Here is a 22,362-nt window from a genome sequence, read left to right as displayed (position 1 = left end):
CTCTCTCCAAGAATCGAAGAAACACTAAACACAAGAAAAGGATAATACCATAGGGTTTGAGATGTGACTGGAAGCTTCTCAGTAACCTGAGTAGCCAACAGAACTTCAGAGACCACGGTCAGAAATGGCCTGGGTCTCCCTTTCCTGCACCCCTGGGCAGGAGCCCCAGAGATCCTGAGTAATCTGGGTGCTGTTCATTCATTCCGTAGCCCCTGGGCCCTTGGCAACCAGCATCTTTTTCTTTTGTTGTAGAGCCCTATGTTCTTTTCTCCCCTGTTGTCAATGATCAGCTCCCATGAAGCTTGCAAATAATATCTTTACTTCTTTAATCAAATAATACCAGGTTTGAGTTGTCACCTGTTAAATATATAGGAAAACCTGATATAATTATCGCCTCCTTCTAGAGGCACTGTATTTTACAAGACAGGCATTTCCTAAAATATGTCTGCTTCTTTTCAAAAATATTTTCTTTCACATGTGTAAATAATAATAACCAAACCTTAAAATAACAATTGCATGTAGACTGTATGGTCTCCAAAGCCAATTAGTAACCACTATTTGGGTCTCATTCCATTATGGGAACTCAGTACCACTGCGATGACGAGAAGAGTCAGAGCTTTGGAATCCACCCAGCCTAGCGTCAAATCTGGCTCCGAGCCTCCTGGTGATATAAGCATTATATTTAAGGTGTCTTGTAGGGGTTGGAGAGGTAGTATGGCAGGTGGGCATTTGCCTTGCATGCAGCCAAACTGGGTTCTATACCTGCGACCACGTGCCCCAAGAATGCTCCCTGAGTACAAAGCCTGGAGTAAGCCCTGAGCACTGCCAGGTGTGTCTCTAAAACCAAAACAACAGTAGTAAAAAAAAAAGTGTTTTGTAAACTGAGGACTCAGTGGAGTTTAGGGGTATGATTTGGTGCATTTTAACTTAAATTAGATTTTTTTTCAATTAGGATTTTCATTTTGATGAGAGCTTAGAAATAAATAGTCATGTCTCTTCTGGATAATCTAATTGACATACTATTCATTGACTTAATCATTTACTGATTTTTCTCTCCATTTCTGTGAGAAAAGATTTGAATGACTTTGAATTTATGAAAGGGTGGGGAAATTGAGGTGCCACTCAAAGTACAGCCTCCAAAGACTGTCCCAGGGAGGCTGAGTCATGCTTGTCTTCAGTTGAAACACAGGATTCATCCTTGTGACTCGGCTCACAATGGCTCATTAGCAGTAATGTATTCTAGAAAGTAGAGGAAAATTTGTTTTCATTCAACAGCGTTTAAAATGTTTTACCACTTTGTAGACTGGTCCTTCAAAATAAGGAGTTGCTGGTTTCAAACAATTTTATTTTCCAAAGCGAAAATCATAACTCAGATCTTGGTTCATTAGGCTCAAACAGCAGAGAATCTAGAGAAGAAGTGAAAGACTAAATATGTCCTGCGATCCTGTCTAGCAATGGATGATTAATCGCATGCATCACATTAAATTAATATTACATTTATATTGTTAATTTTTTTCAGTGTTATACTTACTCTGTTATTAAGTGAAAGGGATGTTGTGCTCGGTTTTGTTTCAGAGCCTGGGAAATGAGACATGTAGAGAAAATTCTAATGGAATATAATAGACTGTGCTCAAAATGCAATGGATAGCTAAAGAGTCAAACAGCTACATGACCCTGTGTCGTTGTGGGCATCTGCAGAGAGGGTGTAACAGCTGGTCAGTCTAGAAGGATCAGTTGGAATTTGTCTGGGTAGGCAAGACTGTAATGTGCGATATACAGGCTAGGGTGAGGTAGACTTGGTGTGGCTGAGTAAGAAGTAAATCAGGCAGTGCTGGCAGAGGAGACTTCTGGGCTCCAAAGAGGCTAAAGGAAAGGGCTTTTGTGCAGGTTTTGGAACTGGACTAGTCCTGGAGGCAGAGAGGAGTTCAGGGAATTGGGTAATCAAGGGATTTGGGTGAGGGAGTTTGGGGTCATCTCTAATAGCGCTCAGGTCCTACTCCTGGCTCTGTGATTAGGGATCACTCCTGGCAGTGCTCAGGGGATCATAGGTGGTGCTGGGAATCAAACTGGGGTCAACTGTGTATAAGCTAAGAGACAAGTGACTTACGCACTATGTATCTCTCCAGATCTTAGATAAAGTGATTTCTAAGAATGCAACTCTATCAGTGAGGGGATTACATGGATAGTGACTAGGTTAAAGCAAGTGGGATGGAAGCCTGGACCCAGACACAGGTGTAAGGATGGAGAAAAAGGGACAGAGAGTCCTGAGGAATTCTTGAGCGAGGACTGGCTGGACTTCTCTTCAGCAGGAGGAGAGCAATTGGAAAAGGCACCTCTTCTGGATGAACCAGAGGATGGAGTAGGTATTTGGGGCCTCTTTAGATAGCCTTGCGTGTGAAAAACCCATACAACATCCTAGTGGATATGCTTCCTCACTGTTGAGGATGTTAGCTTGGTGCTTCTAAGAGAATCTGGGACTATCTGTTATAAAGGGATGTAAGAAACTACTGTTCATGCTCCAACCCTTCCCTGCAAGACAGCATGGAGGAGATTTAAAGACCAAAACTCTGAGGAGCAGATAGAAGAGATGAAGACTAGAAAGAAAACCAGGACTATAGAGTGGCCTAGAGTCAAGAAGAGGGTGAGTTTCCAAATCGAAATAATCAGGAAATTGAATGCTGAGTTCCTGATTTTAGAAAGTTCAGAGAACTGCCTTTTAGATAATCTTAGATCATCTGGGCACATAGAGCAAGGAAAACAGTAGCAGCATCACAGTTTACCAGCCCAGTGGCTGAATAACCATGAGACGGTTGCCGTAGGGAGAGGAGGTGTTTGACATTTCACCTAGCAAATGGGCAGGAAACCAGGCGGTTGGCACTTTGGTCATTTATGCATCCCTGTGCTCAATTGTTTCCTGAGTCCTCGCCAAGTGACAGACTCCATATGAAGTGCTGTTGGAGAGATGGAACACAAAGATAAATAAGACATAATCCCCGCCCTGGGGAGCTCAGTGCTGTTGGGGAGACAATTGGGTGTACAGATAATTACAGTGCCAAGTGGTGAATGCCAATGGAGAGGGGGTGTGTAATGGCCCAGGACAAGGAACAGAAACCATTTAACCTGGATGGGAAAAGTCTCTGGGGCTGAGTGGGAGTTCTCAGACAGAGGAGAAGGGAAGCTAGGGTGGGGGCCGGCAGAAAAGCCCAGTGCTATCTCATGCAGGTGTGAGCACTGGGGGTCAGGGAGGGTCACTGAAAATCTGAGTCTGGCAAAGAGGAGAGAGGCCCAATTATGAGTGGCCTAGAATGCCATGGCAGAAAAAAACAGTTTGTACCTCACCTTTTGGTACGGGAGCACTCACAAGACATTGGTAAGAAGAGAGTTGGATAGCAGGGCTAGATTTCAACATAAGCTCTTTGGTGGAGACTTACTTGGCAAGGAAAAAGGCAGATGGAGAGAATCTGGGTGGGACTTATTTCCAATCATCGAGGTCCCATTTATCTTGCACAGTGTTTATAGAGAACCTACTGCTATGTGCTTTGCTCTGTACTGGACTCTGCCAAGTTCCAGGGAAGCCTTTGGCATTACCTATGTTACAGGAATCTACTGATTCCAGCTGCTTCCTGGGAAGTGCTAGATCTTGAGCTAGAGGCCAGATCATCTGGCTGAATTCTCTCTGGAAGTGTGCTGCTCCCAGGTCAATGGCTGTCCAGAAACCGCACTGTTGTGTGAAGTACTCATTACTTTTTTTTTAAATTTTTATTAGTAAAACACCATGAGGTACAGTTGTAGACTTACAAATTTTTGTGCCTGGGTTTCAGTTATACAATGATCAAGTACCCATCCCTCCACCGGTGCCCATTTTCCACCACCATGGGTCCCAGCATCCCTCTCACCCCCCATTCCCCCCATCCTACCCTGTCTAGTACTCATTACTTTTGATGGTCCTTGTTGGCTAGGGTTTCAGACAGATAGTTACTGCGCAGAGCTTGAGGTCGAATGGACCAGCCACCGAACCAAAGAGCACACTCAGGCATTACACACACAGCCATCTGCTTCTGTTCCCCGAGTAACTGTGCAGCAACCCAGGGTGGACCTAGTGCCCAGGCACATGCTCTGCGTTATTTTCTAGTGAGACCCAAGTACGGTTTCCATGTGGCTGGTGATGAAAGAGTTAGGTCAGCTTCAGAAGGGGGAGTGTTTCCGATTATGCTGATCGCATCCAAATATTTCCCTCATTCCATCGGTTTTTGGCTAGCCCCCAGCGGCTTTTGAATCCCTTGGAAAAGCACCCGGGCCTCTCTCGCATGTGTGGAAGATCCTGTGTGTTAAAGCTTCTAAGGATCTATTCTTGACTGGTCACAGGACTCCTTGGGCATAACCTGAGGGCCGGCCTCTGTCTGTGGTGGTGTTTGAAGCAAATCAGTCTGTGGCAAGGAATGTGAATGCTCGTCCAGGAAAATATCAAGCCTGTGAGCTCTGGATGGGACCCCAGCCCTCAGCAAATCCAACAGGCTCATTTTACTGAGATGGAAACTGAGTCCTAGAGTCGCATAGTGCCTGGCTCAGCCCCCTTGGGATGGAACGTAGGGGCCAGCTGAGCATTTGTCATCCCTCTTGCCTTCCCTCTTCCTGCCCCTTTCTACAGTTCCTGTTTCTGCTCCACTCTTCTAATGACCAGGGCATTTCCAGTGTATTCTGCTAAGCAAGGAACCGGGGTTGGAAGGTATCACGTCACTCATGTTTTCCCATCTTACCTGAGAAACTTCAACTTGGCCTCACTTGAATAGGAGAAGAAGGCCCCAAAGCAGGGGGTTTGAGGATGAAAAAATGGGTGGGGGGGGGTCATAGTAGTTGAGCACTGGAGGGCCAAAGCCTGAAGGGAAAATCTAGCTGATCACTTTCCTCTCTAAGGGGCTTCACTCCCTGCGAGGTAGGAGGTGACTAGTGATTTCTCAAAACACCAGGATGCTGCTTTAAAGGGCATGTTCCAAGGACTGCAGAGATAGTGCAGGAGGTAATGTGCTTGCCTTGAATGCAGCTGATCCAGGCTTGATCCCTTGTATCATGTTGGTCCCTTGAGCACTGCTAGAAGTGACCCCGGAGCATACCAGAGTATGGCCCCCCCAAGAAAACATCCAAAACTCCATACAAAGATAAAAGGAGGCATGTATGTGTCCCTGCCCCCAGAGACTCCTAGGAGGCGGGATGCTGTGTGTCTGCATTTGAGGTGAGTTTGACCTCATTGTGATGCCCCAGGGGGCATACATGAGCAGCTCCACCGAAGCCAGGAGCCAGGGGTGGGGGTGGGGGGAGAAGTGTGTGCTCGATGTGCTGTTGTCCAGCGCTGAGATCAGAATATTTACTGCATGCTATGTTAGTGGATGAATGAGACTGAGTTTGCCTTCTGTCTTACTCTGAGACCGTTTACTATCAAAATTCACTGCCAAGGGCACCGGAATTGCAACAGAGCTTTAGGGCCCAGCCCTCAGAGCTGGAATCTGCAGACTACAAGACTCACACCTACCCCTTGGGGGGCTGAAGACCTATGGAGTCTCTGCTCTGTGGCTCCTGCTCTTGCTAAGACTTCATCTTGTGCCTTCCTTAGTTCTCTCGGACCTCTCATCACTCTTTCTCATTTGTTATAGTTTGGGTCAAAAACATCCTTTCTGCTGGTCCTGAGATACACGTGGAGGCTTGGTTGTATATAACCAACAACATGGGGAGTTCGGATACAGCAGACAGGCTGAGAGGGTGACGCTCCAGTCTCCCATATGTGCAAGGGGCTCCTGTTCATTTGGCAGTTCCCAGCATTGACCTTCTGCTTACTGGGAAGATTTGGGGGCTTTTGCAGTAGGTGGGATTAGAGCCAAGTTGGGTGATGGGAAGGGAAGGGGAGATTTGTGTCTCTGTGCTACCCCTCCTGGCAGCCCTGCCTTTCAATCTGGGTTGAGTCGAGAACTTCATTGTAAAATTGTCCACCTCCCCAGGCTCCATGGGTTCCGGATAACACACATCCTCACAAAGCTGCCAGCCCTCTGCTCTGGCTTTCCCGAGCTCTCGGCTTTCCAAGCCATTGCTCTCTGGGCGCCAAACCCAAGGTGTATTTTTGTAATGTTTGCTTTAGGGTGTTGACTTGGTTATGGGGCTAAAACCAAGTTGACTTTTTTTCCCAGTCTCTTCCAAGAACAGAGACTTGACAATTTCAGACTTTGCATGTGACCATTTTCTATGAAGAACAGATGGTGGGTTTAATTTGGTAGAAAGAAAATTAGAAACCAGTGAAATCTTACATGATTTCACATTAGTACCGAAACCAAATACATTGAAAACATTGAGGGCTGGTCCTAGTTACGGAGTCCTTGGTGGCCATGCAGCGACTTTCTGGGACAGGGACTATCCCTGACTCCCCCGTGCTCTGTGGTCCTCCTCCGCCACAATGTGTTCTGAATCTTCCTCCGTTTAAACTATTTATTTTTATTTATTGGGCAAGCAATATTGTAACCATGACTGAATTTTTAAAAATTACCAGGAAACCTATGCTAGGTCCAGCTTCAGTAACAGATCGTATGTTTTCATTTTTCCATGTCCCCCTTCCAGGCTTTGCTCAGATGCCTACTGAATCTTTACATTATTATATAATCATGGTATAGTCCTAAGGTAGTACTTGGCATTTTTTCACTCAATATTGTGTTACAGGACTGTTTCCATATTGTTCCATATGGCTCATGTTTATGGTCATTCCCTGAGTCAATAAGTCCTAATTTATTTGACCATTCTCGTTTGGTTTGCTGTGAAATAAACTAGTCACTCACATCCTCATAGCTGTGTCACCTATGCTTCTGTGAACTCACCTCCTGTCCTTCCCTTCAAACCTTTCCTCTGGCTGTCCTCCTCCTCAAGACCTTATTTTCTGGTTATGCCTATGGTGGCCACCACACCCACCATGAGAGAGAGAGCGAGTGCAGGGGATAAGGCACATGCCTTGCATGAAGCCAACTTCCAGTTCCATCCCCAGCATTGTACATACATATGTCCCACTGTGTATAGCTGGGTGCAGCCCTGGAGTCCCCCAGCACCACTGGGGGTATCCCGTATCCCTAGTACTGCAGGAACCAAGCAGCATTGCATTCTCAAGCGCCTGGGTTGGCTTCCAGTTTGGTTGTTTAGGAATCTATCTACTGCTTTAGCATCAAAGAACCATCCTGTGCCCAAGAGAGGCCTGGTATATGTCTCATTATCTATGTATATAATAATATCTCTAATCATTTAGGCTTCATTACTGCAGTCACAGAAACTAACATAAGCACTGGAGAATGTACTGGAGCCGGGCTTGGGAAGGGCCCTATTGAGAGCAATGGGAGGAGTCTGAGTGTATAACTGGAGCTACCGCTGGGAGAGAGTCCAAAGCCATGTGTGGGCTCTTGGTCACTTTATGGGATATTCTGATTACACAGAAGGAGTGTCTAATTGGCCCCCACTGCCTACCTTGACTTAAGCTGACAGATCCCTAAATCCTTCCTGCAGTGTAGACAGCTAGTCCCTCCCTTTAGGTATTCCTGGGAAGAGGTTGCCTGTCAGGATGTTCTCCTCATGTCTGTCTTCCCATTGACATTCATGTCCACAAGCATCCTTGTCCTCCACTAACTTCCACATAAGAGACCCCAAAGTGTTCGCTGCAGCATCCAGACTCAAAGCCCCAATCTTTGAGGGAGTTTTAGTCCTGCTCTGGTTCTGCCACCGTGCCTTCTTTTGAAGAGCCCTAAGTTGACTTCAAGTACCTCATCATGCTTTCTGAATACACAGCAACAGTTAAGAGTAGTATCATAAAACCAACCATGTGTCTCACAGGTTTTTATGTGCGGTATTTTTTTGTTGCTGTTTGTGGTTGTTGTTTTTGGTGCTAGGGATTGAAGTGAGGTCCTCCCTGTTTAAGGCATGTGCTCTACCACTGAACCACATCCCTGGCTCTCACGCAGTTGTTTTTAATTGAGAAAGGGGATTTGAAGACTTGTGGGATTTTATCCAAAACATTCTTCCTGCTTCATCCTAGTCATATCCCAGGCAGGACAGATTGTGAACTGTGGGGAAGGGCATGCCATGGTAGGTGTATTTTTAAAAAACTTCTCTTTTAAGTCTGTCTCTTCCCTCTCTACCCACACCTCTCCTACTCTTTAAAATCTCCAGTGGAATGGAGAAGGCACCAATCTCATGAGTCTCGAGTCTTCTGCTTACACATTATTAAACATTTGACTGGCGCTGTTGCTCTGTCATCATGAAATGCAACGGGGGCTCTTGCTGGGAAACCTGTGTATGTTTCATGCTTTGCTTCATTATTTTGGTCCACTGACCCCATTTCAGTCGGATGTGCACCTTTTTGCCTCTTCCATGTGTTTGTTTGATTACTGTAAAGGTTATGAAAGCCCCTCACAGTGTACTCAGGTATTGCCAGGGCCACACTGAGCTGTGCTTGGGTGGGGAAAAATGTGAGACCAGGGATTGAACCCAAGGCCTTCCATGGGTTCTACAACTTGAGCGGTACTGAAAATACCCCTTAGATGTATTTTCAGTTTCCAGGTTCATCTGCTAGGACATTGTACATCAAGTACCACAAGTGCAAAAAGGAAATAAAAATCCTTAGAACAAATCTTTTGCACAATAGAAACAGGATTTGTGTTAAAAATTAAGACCTTCTTATGTGTCAGGCATATAAAGGGTATTAAAAATTTTTTTTATTAGTAAATCACCGTGAGGTACAGTTCACAATCACAATCACAAATCATCCTGTTAATCGTCGATTGCCTCGAGCAGGCCCCAGTAACGTCTCCTTCATGCTAGCCCTGAGATTATATTCAAGGCTCTTTAGGAGAATGAGACCCATCATTGTTACTGGTATTTGGCATATTGGGTACGCCACGGGGAGTTTGCCAGACTCTGCCGTGTGGGCAGGCTACATTCGGTAGCCTGCCAGTTTGTCCAAAGTAGGAATGAGATAATAAGATGTCATAATAAGATGTCGGTTCCAGGAGCTGGTTTTTATAGTCTCTGAGTCTTGGCCGCTGATGGGATTACACGGCGCCAGGGGGTCAGTTGGTGGGTGTGACTCCCGCCTACTGGAATTTGGAGGATCTGGGTGGAGGATGCTCGGCCCAAATTCGAGTAGGTTTGGAGATCTCGGCCCCGGAACCCGCGTGACTTTGTCCCTCTGCCAGTACCTTCATGTGTGCGGAGAGTGGTCTCAGCATGGTGGTGGCTGGTCCTGGAGGTCTTCGGCTGCCGGAGCCCTGGTCGGGGCGGGGAGAAAAGCTCAACCCGCTCCCCTCCAAGGGGTCCCGGTGAGTGAGGACAGTCAGGCGCGGGGGCAGAAGACCTCACCTCCTTTATGAGGTACAGTTACAGGCTTACAAACTTTTGTGCTTGCGTTTCAGTCATACAATGATTGAGTACCCATCCCTCTACCAGTGCCCATTCTCCACCACCAATGATCCTAGTATCTCCCCCGCCCCCCGCCTTTGTGGTAGGGCATTCCCTTTTGTTCTCTCTTTCCTTTGGGTGTTTGCAATAGAGGCATTGGATGGCCATTGTGTTTGATCTACAGTCTACATTTTCACACATCTCCCAACCCTAACCCAGGTCCTCCAAACACCCTTTACTGGTTGGTCCCTTTTCGATCTGAGCTGCCTTTTCCCCCAGCATTTGAGGCTGGCTTCCAAGCTGTGGAGTAAACCTCCTGGCCCTTATTTCTACTATTCTTGGGTGTTAGTCTCCCATTCTGTTACTTATAAAGGGTATTTTTGCTCAGCGAAACCACCTTTACTTTCTGGACTCCTCCCCTTTGTACTTCTCTTGCAGTGGCAGACCTTGCGCCTTTTATAGCAGGCAGAGAAGGCAGTGTTTTGATTCAATATGAATATTATCATCCACTGTTTTCAATTCAATGATGTTGCTTTCCATAAAGGGAGATATCTAAGTGCTTATTTAAATTTGTTTCTCTTTATGATCATTTAAATAAGTTAACCCTAAGTTTTTTTACAGTAAATATTTTATTTTATTTTTATTTTTTACATTTTTATTAGTGAAAAACCATGAGGTACAGTTGTAGACTTACAAATTTTTGTGCTTGGGTTCCAGGTATACAATGATCTATAGACCGAACATGTTTGCTACCCTAAGTTTTTTGAGGGCTCAACAATTTATAGGATATTAAGTCACTTAAAAATATCAGTCAAGGGGCTGGAGCGATAGCACAGTGGGTAGGGCGTTTGCCTTGCACGCAGCTGACCTGGGTTTGATTCCCAGAATCCCTGAGCACCGCCAGGAGTAATTCCTGAGTGCATGAGACAGGAGTAACCCCTGTGCATCGCCGGGTGTGAGCCACAAAGCAAAAAAAAAAAAAATCAGTCAAAGGGCTGGAAAGGTTCCTATAAAAAAGAATCATGGGTCAGAGAGGTAGTACAGTACTTACGGAGATAGATAGTTAGGGTGCTTGCCTTGCATGCTGGATCCCCAGCATCCTTTATAGTGCCATGAGCCCCACCAGGAGTGATCCCTGAGTGCAGAGTCAGGAGTAAGCTCTGAGCACTGTGGGGACCATTTCATATGTGAACAGGGAAGAATCTTAATTTCTCCAAAGGTCACTTTGAATGTTGCTGGAAATCTTCTAAGGAGGGGTTGCATGTACTTACAAACTGTTAGAAATTTTAGTGACACAGTGATTGAGCCTTGTGACTCTTTGTTTTACATCTATGAAGGTGCAACGATGGCCTTTTAATGTGGCTATTTTGGAGAATGAATCAGGTAATAGATGTTAAGCAATGAATCTTTTGTCTGGCTTGTTCTGCAGTAGATAGTGATTGTCATTTGCTAAACATCTACTAATAGGCCTGCTTCCCAGCTGATCCAGCAAATGGAGGTGGTTCTGTGGAATGGCCTGCCAGTGATGGGAAGGAGGTTTAGGTGGTTGACGAGGCAAAAAATATTCTGCTTTTTCATTCATGCTGCCAAATGGTTGGGAGTGGGTTTCTAACCGGGCTCTAGTTAGAAGCTTGTTCTCTATCCTAGAGGAAAGGGCTGTTCAGATAGAGAAGGGAGCACCAAATAAAGGATGTTTGGAGGATCCTCCCAGGAGGGGAGATGCATGTCGAAAGTAGACTATGGACTGAACATGTTTGCCACTCAATGCCTCTTTTGCAGACCACAACACCCAAAAGGAGAGAGAGAACACAGGGGATTGCCCTGCCACAGAGACAGGGGGGATGGGGGGATGGGGGTGGGAGGGATATTATCCATGGTGGTGGAAAATGGGCACTGGTGGAGGGATGGGTATCTGATCATTGTATAATTGAAACCAAAGCACAAAAAATTGTAAATCTACAACTTTAAAAAAAATAAAATAAAATAAAGGGAAAAAAAAAAAAGAAGCTTGTTCTCTACCACATCAGTTCTCTGTATTGCCAAGATCTGTGATCTATTCATGTTGGGTTGAATTGTGAAACTACAAATCCTATGCAATCATAATTTCATATATAAAAGTTAAATAGCAGCAATTTCTTGTGTTTGAACTGAGGCATAGAGGTAGATATCTGCAAATAGGTTGGTTCTGTGTTTTGTTCTACCATGTGAGTACATGTTTTCAGACCAATAAGTCATGGAGAACTGTCCTTTTTCACAGCTCTACCTCACCCTATGGATAATTGTGTTCCATTGTTTGGGCTCAATAGATTTCACTTAACCATGCTCTTAATCATGGACATTTAGGCTATTTCCAGATTTTTGTGGTTTTGGTCTCACAAAAATTGATGCAATAAAAGTCTTTACACAACTTTATGTGCTAGTCTTGAATATACCTATAGAGTGAACAACTAAAAGCAGAGCTGCTGGGCTAAAATGTGTGTTCAGTTAAAATTTTGATAGGCACTGTAGTTTCTGCCAAAGAAGTTGCCCTAATTTAGATTCTTATTAGCAGTGAACATTCTTTTTTGGGGGTCGGAGGCTTCCCAGGTGGTACATGAGAGTCATGGGGCCCTTCCTGGACATTATCCACCAGTTGGGTCTGCGATTCAGTGCTAGGGTTCAAGGATACAGGCCTGCTTTGACCCTGCAGTGCTGGGTCCTCGATGATGCTTGAGGGTCTCCAGAGCTACACACAGTAATGCTGGAGGGTAAAAGGAATCAAACCTGGGCCAACTGTGTGCAAGGATACGCTTTAATCCCAGCCCCTCTTCTATCTCTTCAACTCTAGAAGTGAGCATTCTTTACATATCAGCATTGTCAAACTTTATAATAATAACCAATCTGCAGGAATTCTATTGTTTTACTTATACTGTTATGCTGAATAATTTTTATGCATATGTATAGTTTTTAAGGTTGTAATAGTTAGCTGGGCTGGAGCGATAGCACAGAGGGTAGGGCTTTTGCCTTGCACACGGCTGACCCAGCTGACCCTGGTTTGATTCCTCCATCCCTCTCGGAGAGCCCAGCAAGCACTGAGAGTATCCGGCCTGCATGGCAAAGCCTGGCAAGCTACCCACAATGTATTTGATATGCCAAACACAGTAACAACAAGTATCACAATGGAGACGTTACTGGGCCGCTTGAGCAAATCGATGAACAATGGGAGGACAGTGACAGTAACAGTGACAGTAATAGTTAGCTGAGGGTGTTATAACAACATATAAGAGACTGGAGTATTTAAGCAACCAAAGTTTATTTGCTCTGTAGGCTGGGAAATGCCCTATCAAACTATGAAGGTGCTGGCAGATTTAGTTCCTCCTGAGTCATAGGCCAGAGAGATAGCACAGTGGGTAGGGTGCTTACTTAGCACACGTTTGACCTGGGTTTGACCCCCTGAGCCCCATATGGTCCCCCAAACCCAACAGGAGTGCTTCCTGAGTTCAGAGCCAGGGGTACGGCCTGATTACAGGTGGTGTTACCCAAAAACCAAAAACCAAAAACCAAAAGGAAGAGAGAAGGAGACAGAGTGAGAGCAAGAGAGAGAGAGAGAGAGAGAGAGAGAGAGAGAGAGAGGACTGTGATGTCCGATTCTTTTTATAAGGACAAGAACCCTATTACTGAGTTCCTACTCACATGACCTCATCTAGCCCTAAATAAGCCCTCAACACCTCACCCCAAACACGGTCACATGAGCAGGCATGTATAAGTCCAATATAGGAATGTTGAGGGGACAAATTCAGTCTAGAACAAGAGCGAATTACCCATTCATACTTTCAGATTTCCTTTGTGCCATTTTTCTTTTTTCCTGTTGATTTGTTATAATTTCATAAAATGATTTTTTTAAAAAAAGAAGTAGATGGGATTAATGTTAGAGGCACTCCCAGTTTTCTGCTTTTCTGACCTACGTGTACCAGGGAGGGGGCCACATGCTGTCCAATCCAGTTGGAATTTCCCTTCTCTGTGTCCATCTCATGCTGTGTCTGGTTCTGTGATTTTCTCCTCCTTGGCCTCTCTCTGGCTCACAGAGGTCCTGTCAGTTAGTACTAATTTTAGGAATATGATGTCTCAGAGAACTGCAGCATTTTTCCATCTCACCCTCTGAAAACTACTTGGCTGTTAGAAAGAAGTAGGAAAGGGTCATTTGGAGGCTGGGGGGTATGGGGAGAGGACGAGAGGCTCAGTGACTCAATAGACAGCCTCTAGAGCCCTCCTTACGTGTTCCCTAGGACTTGTTTCTCTTTTTCTGTACCCCCTTTCTTCTTTGCTCCGTTCTCCTCCACCCCCCTTTGTTTCTGGCTCTGTATTATGAAAATCCACTTTTAGAGCATGTGGTTAGGGTCCCACCAGGGGGACTGAGATGGAATGTCAAGTCACTCACCATAATTCAGGCCAAATTAGAGGAGTCTTATGAATAGAATCAGATGCAATGTGGTTTCAGTTTCCTTCCCCCAGAGAACCTACCCAATTTGGCAATCGGAAACTACAATAAGGGTGGGATTAGTTATAGGAAGCACGTTTTTAGTGTCACTGCATTAATCCAAATACTATAGGCAGCATCTTACTTACCTATGCAAATGAGAAATCAAGACACTGCGGGGCACTGAAATCTACCATTGTATCAGAAACACACTTCTGTTGTTGCTTATTTAATCCAAATTACCCATTTGGTGGGAATGATCAGAGTGGGGTTATTTCTATGCAGTTTACCCCTCTGATGGTCACCAGCAACACAGGCAAGGGGCAACATGCTGGGAAGGAACAGCCTAGTACAGGAGTTGGCAACCTTGGGTTTAATCCTGCCTGTGCCCACAGCAACCTGACCCCAGGCTCTACACACCATCTCCCAGGGCCTCATATTCTTCCAGGAAAAAGGGCAAATTCATAACAACTTCACAGAGTGGTGGAAAGACCCTGGAAAGTATAACCTGGAGTAGGGGCGTGGGGTGTGGGGAGGAAGGTTTTGTCACTGAGCCTTTCCTCATACACTTGTACACAGTGCTGGACATGGACATGGACAGGGTGCCCAGTAACACCAGGCCACTGTTTCTTTTTGTTTTAAATTTAAATATTTTGTTTTTATAAAACTATTCATGAATTTCAGGCATACAGTGTTCCAGCACCAATCCCATCACCAGTATCAATATCCCTCTCTACCACTGTCCCCAGGTTCCCTCTCACCCCTAACCGGACTTTTTGACAAGCACATTTTTAAGTTTGGTTGTTGTAGTTTTGAATCTCCTGTGGTTTAGATATACCCATATGCCACATCTCGATACCACCAATGTATCCAAGGTCCCTGCTCCTGTCCCTGTTCTTACTCGCTGCCTACTCCAATTTCTTTCCTTTTCTGTTTTTCTTATTTCTAGAATTTAGCATCCAGGGCAATCTAGATCTCTCCCTTTTGATACTTTTCTTTTCCTTGATGTGTTTTATATACAACATGTGAGATCATCTGGTATTTGTCTTACTTTTGACATACTCCACTTAACATAATATCCTCTAATTCCCTCCAAGTTGCAGCAAATTGCATGATTTCATCATTCCTTGCAGCTGCATAGTATTTCATCAAGTGTGTGCGTGCGTGTGTGTCTGTGTGTGTGCACCACACCTTCATTATCCTCATCCTTGCTATTGTACTGAATGTTGCAATAAATAGTGGTGTACATATATCCTTTTAAATATATATATCACGATCACGACCACCCTGTTGTTCGTCGATTGCCTCGAGCAGGTGCCAGTAACGTCTTCTTCGTCCTAGCCCTGAGATTTTTTTTTTTTTAAAGTGCCATATTCAAGGCTTTTTCAGGGTTAGGAGAATGAGACCCATCATTGTTACTGGTATTTGGCATATTGGGTATACCACGGGGAGTTTGCCAGACTCTGCCGTGTGGGCATGTTACATTTGGTAGCCTGCCAGTTTGACCAAATTAGGAATGAGATGATAAGATGTCGCGCGGCCGCGAATGCGGGAGCTGAGTGTGATGATCTCTGGATCCTGGCCGTTGTTGGAGTTACACGGCAGTTGGTGGGTGTAACTGTCTAGTTACTGGCAGGTCCAGTCCCAAACTGTGCAGGCTTGGAGATCTCAGCCCCGGGTCCCACACACCTGGGTTCCTCTGTCAGTTCTTTTATGCGTGAGGCTCATCCAAGTGTGTGGAGAGTGGTCCCAGCATGGCCTTGGCTGGGCCTCGGTGGTCTTCAGCTGTTGGGCCCTGGTGGAGACAGTCAGGCATAGGGTAGGAGACTCTGCCTTGTTCTCTCCCAGGAGCTGAGAGAATATATATATATATTGTTTTTTGGGTCACACCTGACAATGCACAGGGTTACTCCTGGCTGCACTCGGGAATTACTTCTGGCGGTGCTCAGGGGACCATAATGGGATGCTGGAGATTCAACCTGGGTTGACTGTGTACAAGGCAAATGCCCTACCCACTGTGCTATCGCTCCAGCTCCTAAATGAATATTTTTGTGTCCTGGAGATAGATACCAAGAAATGGAAATGCTGGGTCATATGGCAGCACTGTTCTTATTTTTCTGAGAATATTCATACTGCTTTACCATAGGGGTTGAAACAGACAATATCCCCACCAGCAGTGTGTAAGAGTTCCTTTTTCATCACATCCCTACCAACAGAGTGTTTTCAGGTTTTTTTTTTTAATGTGTGCCATTCTCACTGTCTGAGATGATATCTCATTGCCATCTTGATTTGTATTTTCCTGATATAAGTGATGATGAGCACTTTTTCATGTGTATAGTGGCCTGTCTTCAGAGAAGTGGGTAAGTCAAAGAATTTCATTGGCATTTGGATGGGGATTGCATTGAATCTATGTAACAACTTAGGTAGGATTATCATTTTGACAATATTAATTCTGCCAATCTGTGAACATTGATTATTTCTCCATTTCTTGCTATCATCTATCTTTTTCATAAGTAACCTAATTTTCATAGTATAGATCTCTCACATATTTTCTTGATTTCTAGGTACTTTATATTTTTAAATGGAGTATTTTGAGTGGAGCAGACTCTTTGATCTCTTCCTCTTCTAGCTCATTACTTTCATTTAGGAATGAGACCAATTTTGTGTGTTGACTTTGTAGCCAGCTACTTTGCTGAATTGGTTTATTATTTCCAGGTGCTTTTTTTTTAAATGGACTTTTTAGGGTCTTGTCTGTATATTACTATACCATTGCAAATAATGATAATTTGAATTTTTTTCAATTAGAATCACTTTTTAAAAATTTATTCTTGCCTGATTTCAGTTCTTGAACTTTTAATACTGTATTGGATACAAGTGGAGAAGTGGACACCCTTGGTAGTTTCTTCATTCTTATTACTCTCAAGGAATTTTATTTCCTTTTTTGATTTCCTCTTTGATTCAGTTGTTTTAAAGCTGTGGTTTATTCAGCTTACAGGTGTTGGATTTTTCATCTTTTTCATTCTTAATTTCTACCTTTGGAAGTGGGAGGGGAAACTGGGGGGACATAGGTGGCGGGAAACACACATTGGTGAAGGAGCGGTTATTGGAACGTTATATGATTGAAATCCAACCATGTACAACGTTGTAACTGTGTATCTCACTGGGGTCAAGTAAAAAATAAATAAATTTAAAAAATTTCTACCTTCATGGTGCTGCCAGACCCATTTTTTTCTGTGTCCTGGCAGAACAAACACACCATATTGCTTTCCAGAGCTGTCGCATCATACCACCACAAACTGGAAGGCTTAAAACTACTGATTATTCCCTAATAATTCAGGAGGTCCAAAGTTCAGGGGCCAGCGCCTATTTCAGGGTACTAGAGAAACCCCTTGTTTCTTTCCTCTTGTGGCTCCTGGTATCCGTCTGGGGGCCGATCTCCAGTTTTGACCTCAGTTTCTCAGGTGTTCTCCTCAACCTTCTCTTCTGCATCTTAGAAGGTCATTTGTCATGGAATTCAAGATATTTTTTTCTGCCCCCCAAATCCAGGGTGATCTCAAGATCCTTAACTTTATTACATCTGCAGTGACTTTTTTCCAAATCGGGTCAACTGACAAGTTCCAGATTAGAACATGGGTGTACCCTTGGGGACAGGTCATCCCTTCAACTACACACACTTCAGGGCTTACTTTAGATGCCAAGAGTGTGGTCTGGCTGGGCGCATTATTTCCCAGTCATCTCTGCTGAATCCACCATCAGTCTGATGCATCAGGACAAAAACACAAAACAAAAAAACAAAAACAAAAAACCCAGAAAACCCCACAAAGGTTTATTCTGTGTGTTTTGTGTCATAGACCTGAGGAAGAAACTGCCCCCTCACCAGGGCCACCAGCTGTCACCCAGAGCCTCCCTCCCTCACTCTGTCTTGTCCAACAGATTTTTACCCCACTTGACCTCTGACCGCTGATCCCTCTCCCACTTTGGCTACTCTAGATTTACCTTCTGACACCTTCATTCCCCGGTTAGATACTTGTTTATTCTGCGGTTGCTCTAGTTCTCTCTCGTCCTGCTGAAGTTACCGCTGAACTCTTGGGAACCCCACGGATGCATAAAGGTCACTCAGAGATGGCCAAGCAGTGGTGGGAGGAGCAGCAGGGACCCTGACTTGGGGCGCCCCAGGACCTGGGCCTGTCTAACAGGAGCTGCTCCAGGAACAGGTTGGGGGCAGAGGATGGATTCTGCACGGCAGCCCCAGGAAGCGGTGGGGACATCCACCTGGGAGGTCTCAGAGTCATGCACCCAGACCCCCAAGGCTTCGGTGGACTGTCCTTTCCTCTATTAGAAAAATTAGGGCTGGAGAGAGAGTACGGTGGGGAGGACACTTGCCTTGCACCCACCCACTGGGTTCGATCCCTGGCACCCCGTGTGGTCCCCTGAGCCCCGCCAGCAGTAATTCCTGAGTGCAGAGCCAGAAGTCACACCGCACCCCCCCCCCCCCAGCATCGCGGGTGTGGCCCCCAAACCAAAACTATCAGACAAGAAAGAGGAAAACGAAATAATGATGCTCAGTATAGACGATAACGCCGGCCACCGTTATCTGCATCTTGTCTTGCCCCACGGATGAGGCTTCGGGGGCGCGGTAGGAGACGGCGTGCAGTCCCCTAACCCACCTCTGTCTCCGCAGGTCCCGCAGCGGACGGAGGCGGCCGAGGACGCACTGGAGGACGGCGGGGCGGCCCCGGGCGTGTGGGGCCCCTGGGGCCCCTGGTCCGCCTGCTCGCGCAGCTGCAGCGGCGGCGTGATGGAGCAGACGCGGCCCTGCCTGCCCGGGTACCGCGCGCGCGGCCGCGGCGCGCCCGCCCCGCCCGCGCCCGTCTTCGCGGGCGGCCACGTGGTGTCGGCGCTGCGCACGTCGGTGCCGCTGCACCGGAGCCGCGAGGAGCCCCGCACCCCGGCCAGGGCCGCCCGCCGCCAGGGCCCCGGGCTGAGGGGCAGCCGGCACCCCGCCCAGGCGCGGGGCCGCGACCCTGCAGTGGACAGAAGGTACAGACGCTCCCTGTCCCCATCCCGCTCTCCCGCGCACGTGCCCCGCGTGCTGCTCTGCGCCACAGGCCGCCCGGGGCCCCCCGAGCTGCTTCTGCAGGGTGGGGAGGAATTCTTGGCTCCACTAGTTTCTTTGATGGTTTGATTTATTTTGCAGCCATTGAAGGCCTTGAGGTTACTCACGCTCCACTGCGGTTCTGAACTGTCTTTAAAGTGAAGCACTTCTAAGAATGCATTCTCTCTCTCTTTCTCTCTCTCTCTCTCTCTCTTTCTCCCCCCCCCCCCCCCGTGAAAGTTCAGGAAAGGAATGGATTCACTCATAAGCAGCATATCAATAACTAAAAGCAAATGAGGTCAAACAGCCACAATTCTGACAGCTGGACACTGAAAACCATGAGGGGTCCATGAGAGGGGTGGGAGAAAAGAGTGAGAGGAGGGGGTCTTTTCAGACCACATTATCCATCTCAGTGACTTTCCTTCTGGTCTCTATCCCATAAACATCTGTGCCTACTCTGAACCCTCCCGGACACCCCGGTGTTTGCCATAGGTAGGGCAAAACAGCAGGAATAAAAGGCCATCCCAGAGGTAAGTCCCTAAGCTCACACTGGCTGCCCAGCGGGTTTGGACATCAAACTGGCAAAACATGTGAAAAGGAAAAATACATGATTTTGGTGTTGAAACTCTGACCTGAGTGGCAGAGTTATCATCGCAGAGGTTCCTGAAGGCCTGCTCTGTAGTATGCCCAGGTCTTATCATTTATGCTCACAGAACTGCGGACACATGGGAACCCCCTCATCTTAGAAACGAGGGAATGGAAGCCCAGAGAAATGGGGCAGCGTTTCCCCAGGCCACACAGCTCCTGTGTGAAGAGTTAGCAAAGGGCCAGGAGGAGTTGAAGGTTGAAGTGGTTAGTGCCAGATTCCTAAAGCCACAGAACGCTCCACCACTGACCTCCATCCTTCTCATTGGCCATGGTTGAAAACTCCAGGAGTTTCCTGGGGAATAGGCCACAATAGGCCACCTGCCTAGGCTGCAGGCATTCTGGCTTGTGTGTTTTGGCAACCTGAAGATTTTTTTCTTGTCGTTATTCTTCCAACATACTGACAAGGAGCCAATTAGTGTTTACTACAAAGTCCTACACATTTTTCATCATGCTCTTTCAGTCTGACAGTTGCAGACAGAATAATCCAAATATGAGCCCCCAAAGCCCTCTGCTGCTGCTGACAAATGTCACACTCTTCCTGGCTGATGAAAATCACACTTGCTTATGTTTATCAGTCATTAGGAACGTCCGGAGTGTATGTGACCCCAGAAGAAATGTCAGGGATGGCTGTCTGCTTGAGTCTCTGCTTCAGGTTGGAGGCTGGAGACAGACGCAGGCTGTTGGGGCTTAGCTGTTTAAGAAACTATTGGCTTGTTATGCTAGGCAACTGAAAAGTTAATGGAAGCCAGATAACAACAACAACAAAAGAAATGATTTGTCTTCCAAAATCATTTATCAAGCCTCTACCACTAGTAAGATCCTGGGCTGGACTCAAAAGCAAATAAAAACCAAGTTGTTGAACTTTCAGGCTCTTACTGACAGGCTAGAGTGACTGTTTGCAAGCCCAATTTTTTTTTTTTGGTAAACCATAGAATCATTTCTATAAAATCATTCTTAGTTGGAAGCTCAGTTTGTTACAGCCAGAATCCTAGCTGCTTATGTGGAAGTGCCAGAGACATTCAGGAAAGTGGGAATGGAGCTCCAAATGGAGCAGTATGCTGTTCAGCAAATTGCTGTGCAAGTTCTCTGCCATAATGTAGAAGTCTTGATGTGCTGGTTACATCCCAACCTGAGGTCAGAATCTCGAGGGGCTGCATGCAGACATTCATATCATTCCAGTCCAGACAAGATTGGGAACCACTGGTCTGGAAGTATGTCTTTGGAACCTGTGTCTTTGGAAACTCAAGATTTGATGGATAGAATTCTGCGGATAGAAAGATAATCTGGAAGAAATTCCGAGTTTGGTGAGCACCTATCAGAGTCACTTACAGTGTGGAGGGAGGCTTGTTAACAGCTGAGCTGACCACGTTCTCACAATCTGCCTGGTCCAGTGGGGATTCTTTTCTGTTAATCTGTGAGGTAGCTGCATTGAAAATGACTGCTAAATTCCGCTTGAGATGGTTCAGAGAGATGTGTGTGTGTGTGTGTGTGTGTGTAAATGCTTCCCACAGAGGTGGTAGGAGATGTCAGAATGGTGTGGCATGTCCTATGTGTGGATCAAATGCAGGGTAGCAGCTCACTGCTGCATTCACTCACTTCGTAAAGAACAGAAACTGAAGCCTCGAGGGTGTGCTTGGACACTGTCTAGTTCAGAATTGGAATTTAGAGTAGACCTGTTGGAATCTGGCATAAAAGTTTGATTTACTGAACTGCTGTAGGCACTTTCAGAAGTGAACCTGCTCACGACCAGTTGGTTGTGGTCAGAAAAGCTTCTTGGAGGTTGGATATCTCAATCTGCATTGTGAAAAGTTAGTGGGATTTGGAAACCAAGGCTTCACATGAGCTCGTATTTCTCTCAGGGCAATGTTTTCATCCTATTCTAGGTACCAAGGAAATTTATTTAAAAAATCATTTTTTTGTTTTTGTTTATGTTTTTAGGACACACCTGGAGATGCTCAGGGGTAACTTCTGTCCCTGAAATCAGAAATTACGCTTGGGAGATCATATGGGGTGCCAGAGATTGAACCTGGTTCTGTCAGTACAAGGGAAACACCCTACCTGCTGTACTATTGCTCCAGTCTCAGAAATTTATAAAAATTAGAAACCACCACCCCACTCCCTTAGGACCTGTCCTGAAGAGGCAGAGGAGTAGCAGTATTTCATGTGCTAGGAAACAGCAGATGTCTCCAGATTTTAGGAAAACGAGGGAATACCTATGGAAGTGAACAGTCAGGGAAGACTGCACAGAGCAGAGAGGAAGAATTCTACCTTGAAGAATGCATAGAATTAACTAGCTGGAATTTATCAGGTCCTTTTTAAACACTTTAAAATCTTTGGTTTACAATACTATTAATAATGGTTTGTTATGAACAAACTATTCCACACCACAGCCATCACCAGTGTACCAATATCTTTTCCCCAAGGACCCTCTCTCTTATCCCCCCTCCAACTTAACTGGGTGGACCAGTCCCCCTGTTATATTGCCTACAGATCTTTGTTGTATCTCACTGTGTACCGTTAGGACTAACAGTTGAGAGAGATCATTCTGTATCTGTCCTTTTCATTCTGACCAGTTTCACGCAGTACTGTATCTTCTTAAGGCCCTTTGCTTCCATAGCCGACTTCCATTTCCTTAAAGATGTACACCACGCACACAAATTTATATTTATGCACACACAAGTGCTACAGATCACACTCTTTGAGAGCCTGAGGAATAATATCCCTGTTTATTTTAGATCTCCCCAGGGTC

At 45.8% G+C, this 22,362-nt stretch overlaps 1 protein-coding gene across 1 annotated transcript in view; it reads left to right on the top strand.

Annotated features, from left to right (window-relative positions):
* The window catches only part of THSD4 (thrombospondin type 1 domain containing 4), a 624,572-nt gene that overhangs the window by 42,017 nt on the left and 560,193 nt on the right, over positions 1–22,362 (top strand). The window contains exon 4 of the mRNA XM_056128738.1: positions 18,552–18,910. Coding sequence (XP_055984713.1) covers positions 18,552–18,910 — 359 coding nt within the window. The remainder of the gene's footprint in view (positions 1–18,551; positions 18,911–22,362) is intronic.

Source organism: Sorex fumeus, unplaced genomic scaffold (genome assembly GCF_029834395.1).
Source record: "Sorex fumeus unplaced genomic scaffold, SorFum_2.1 ptg000067l, whole genome shotgun sequence".
Lineage (NCBI taxonomy): Eukaryota > Metazoa > Chordata > Mammalia > Eulipotyphla > Soricidae > Sorex > Sorex fumeus.
This window is presented reverse-complemented; position numbering and strand designations above follow the sequence as displayed.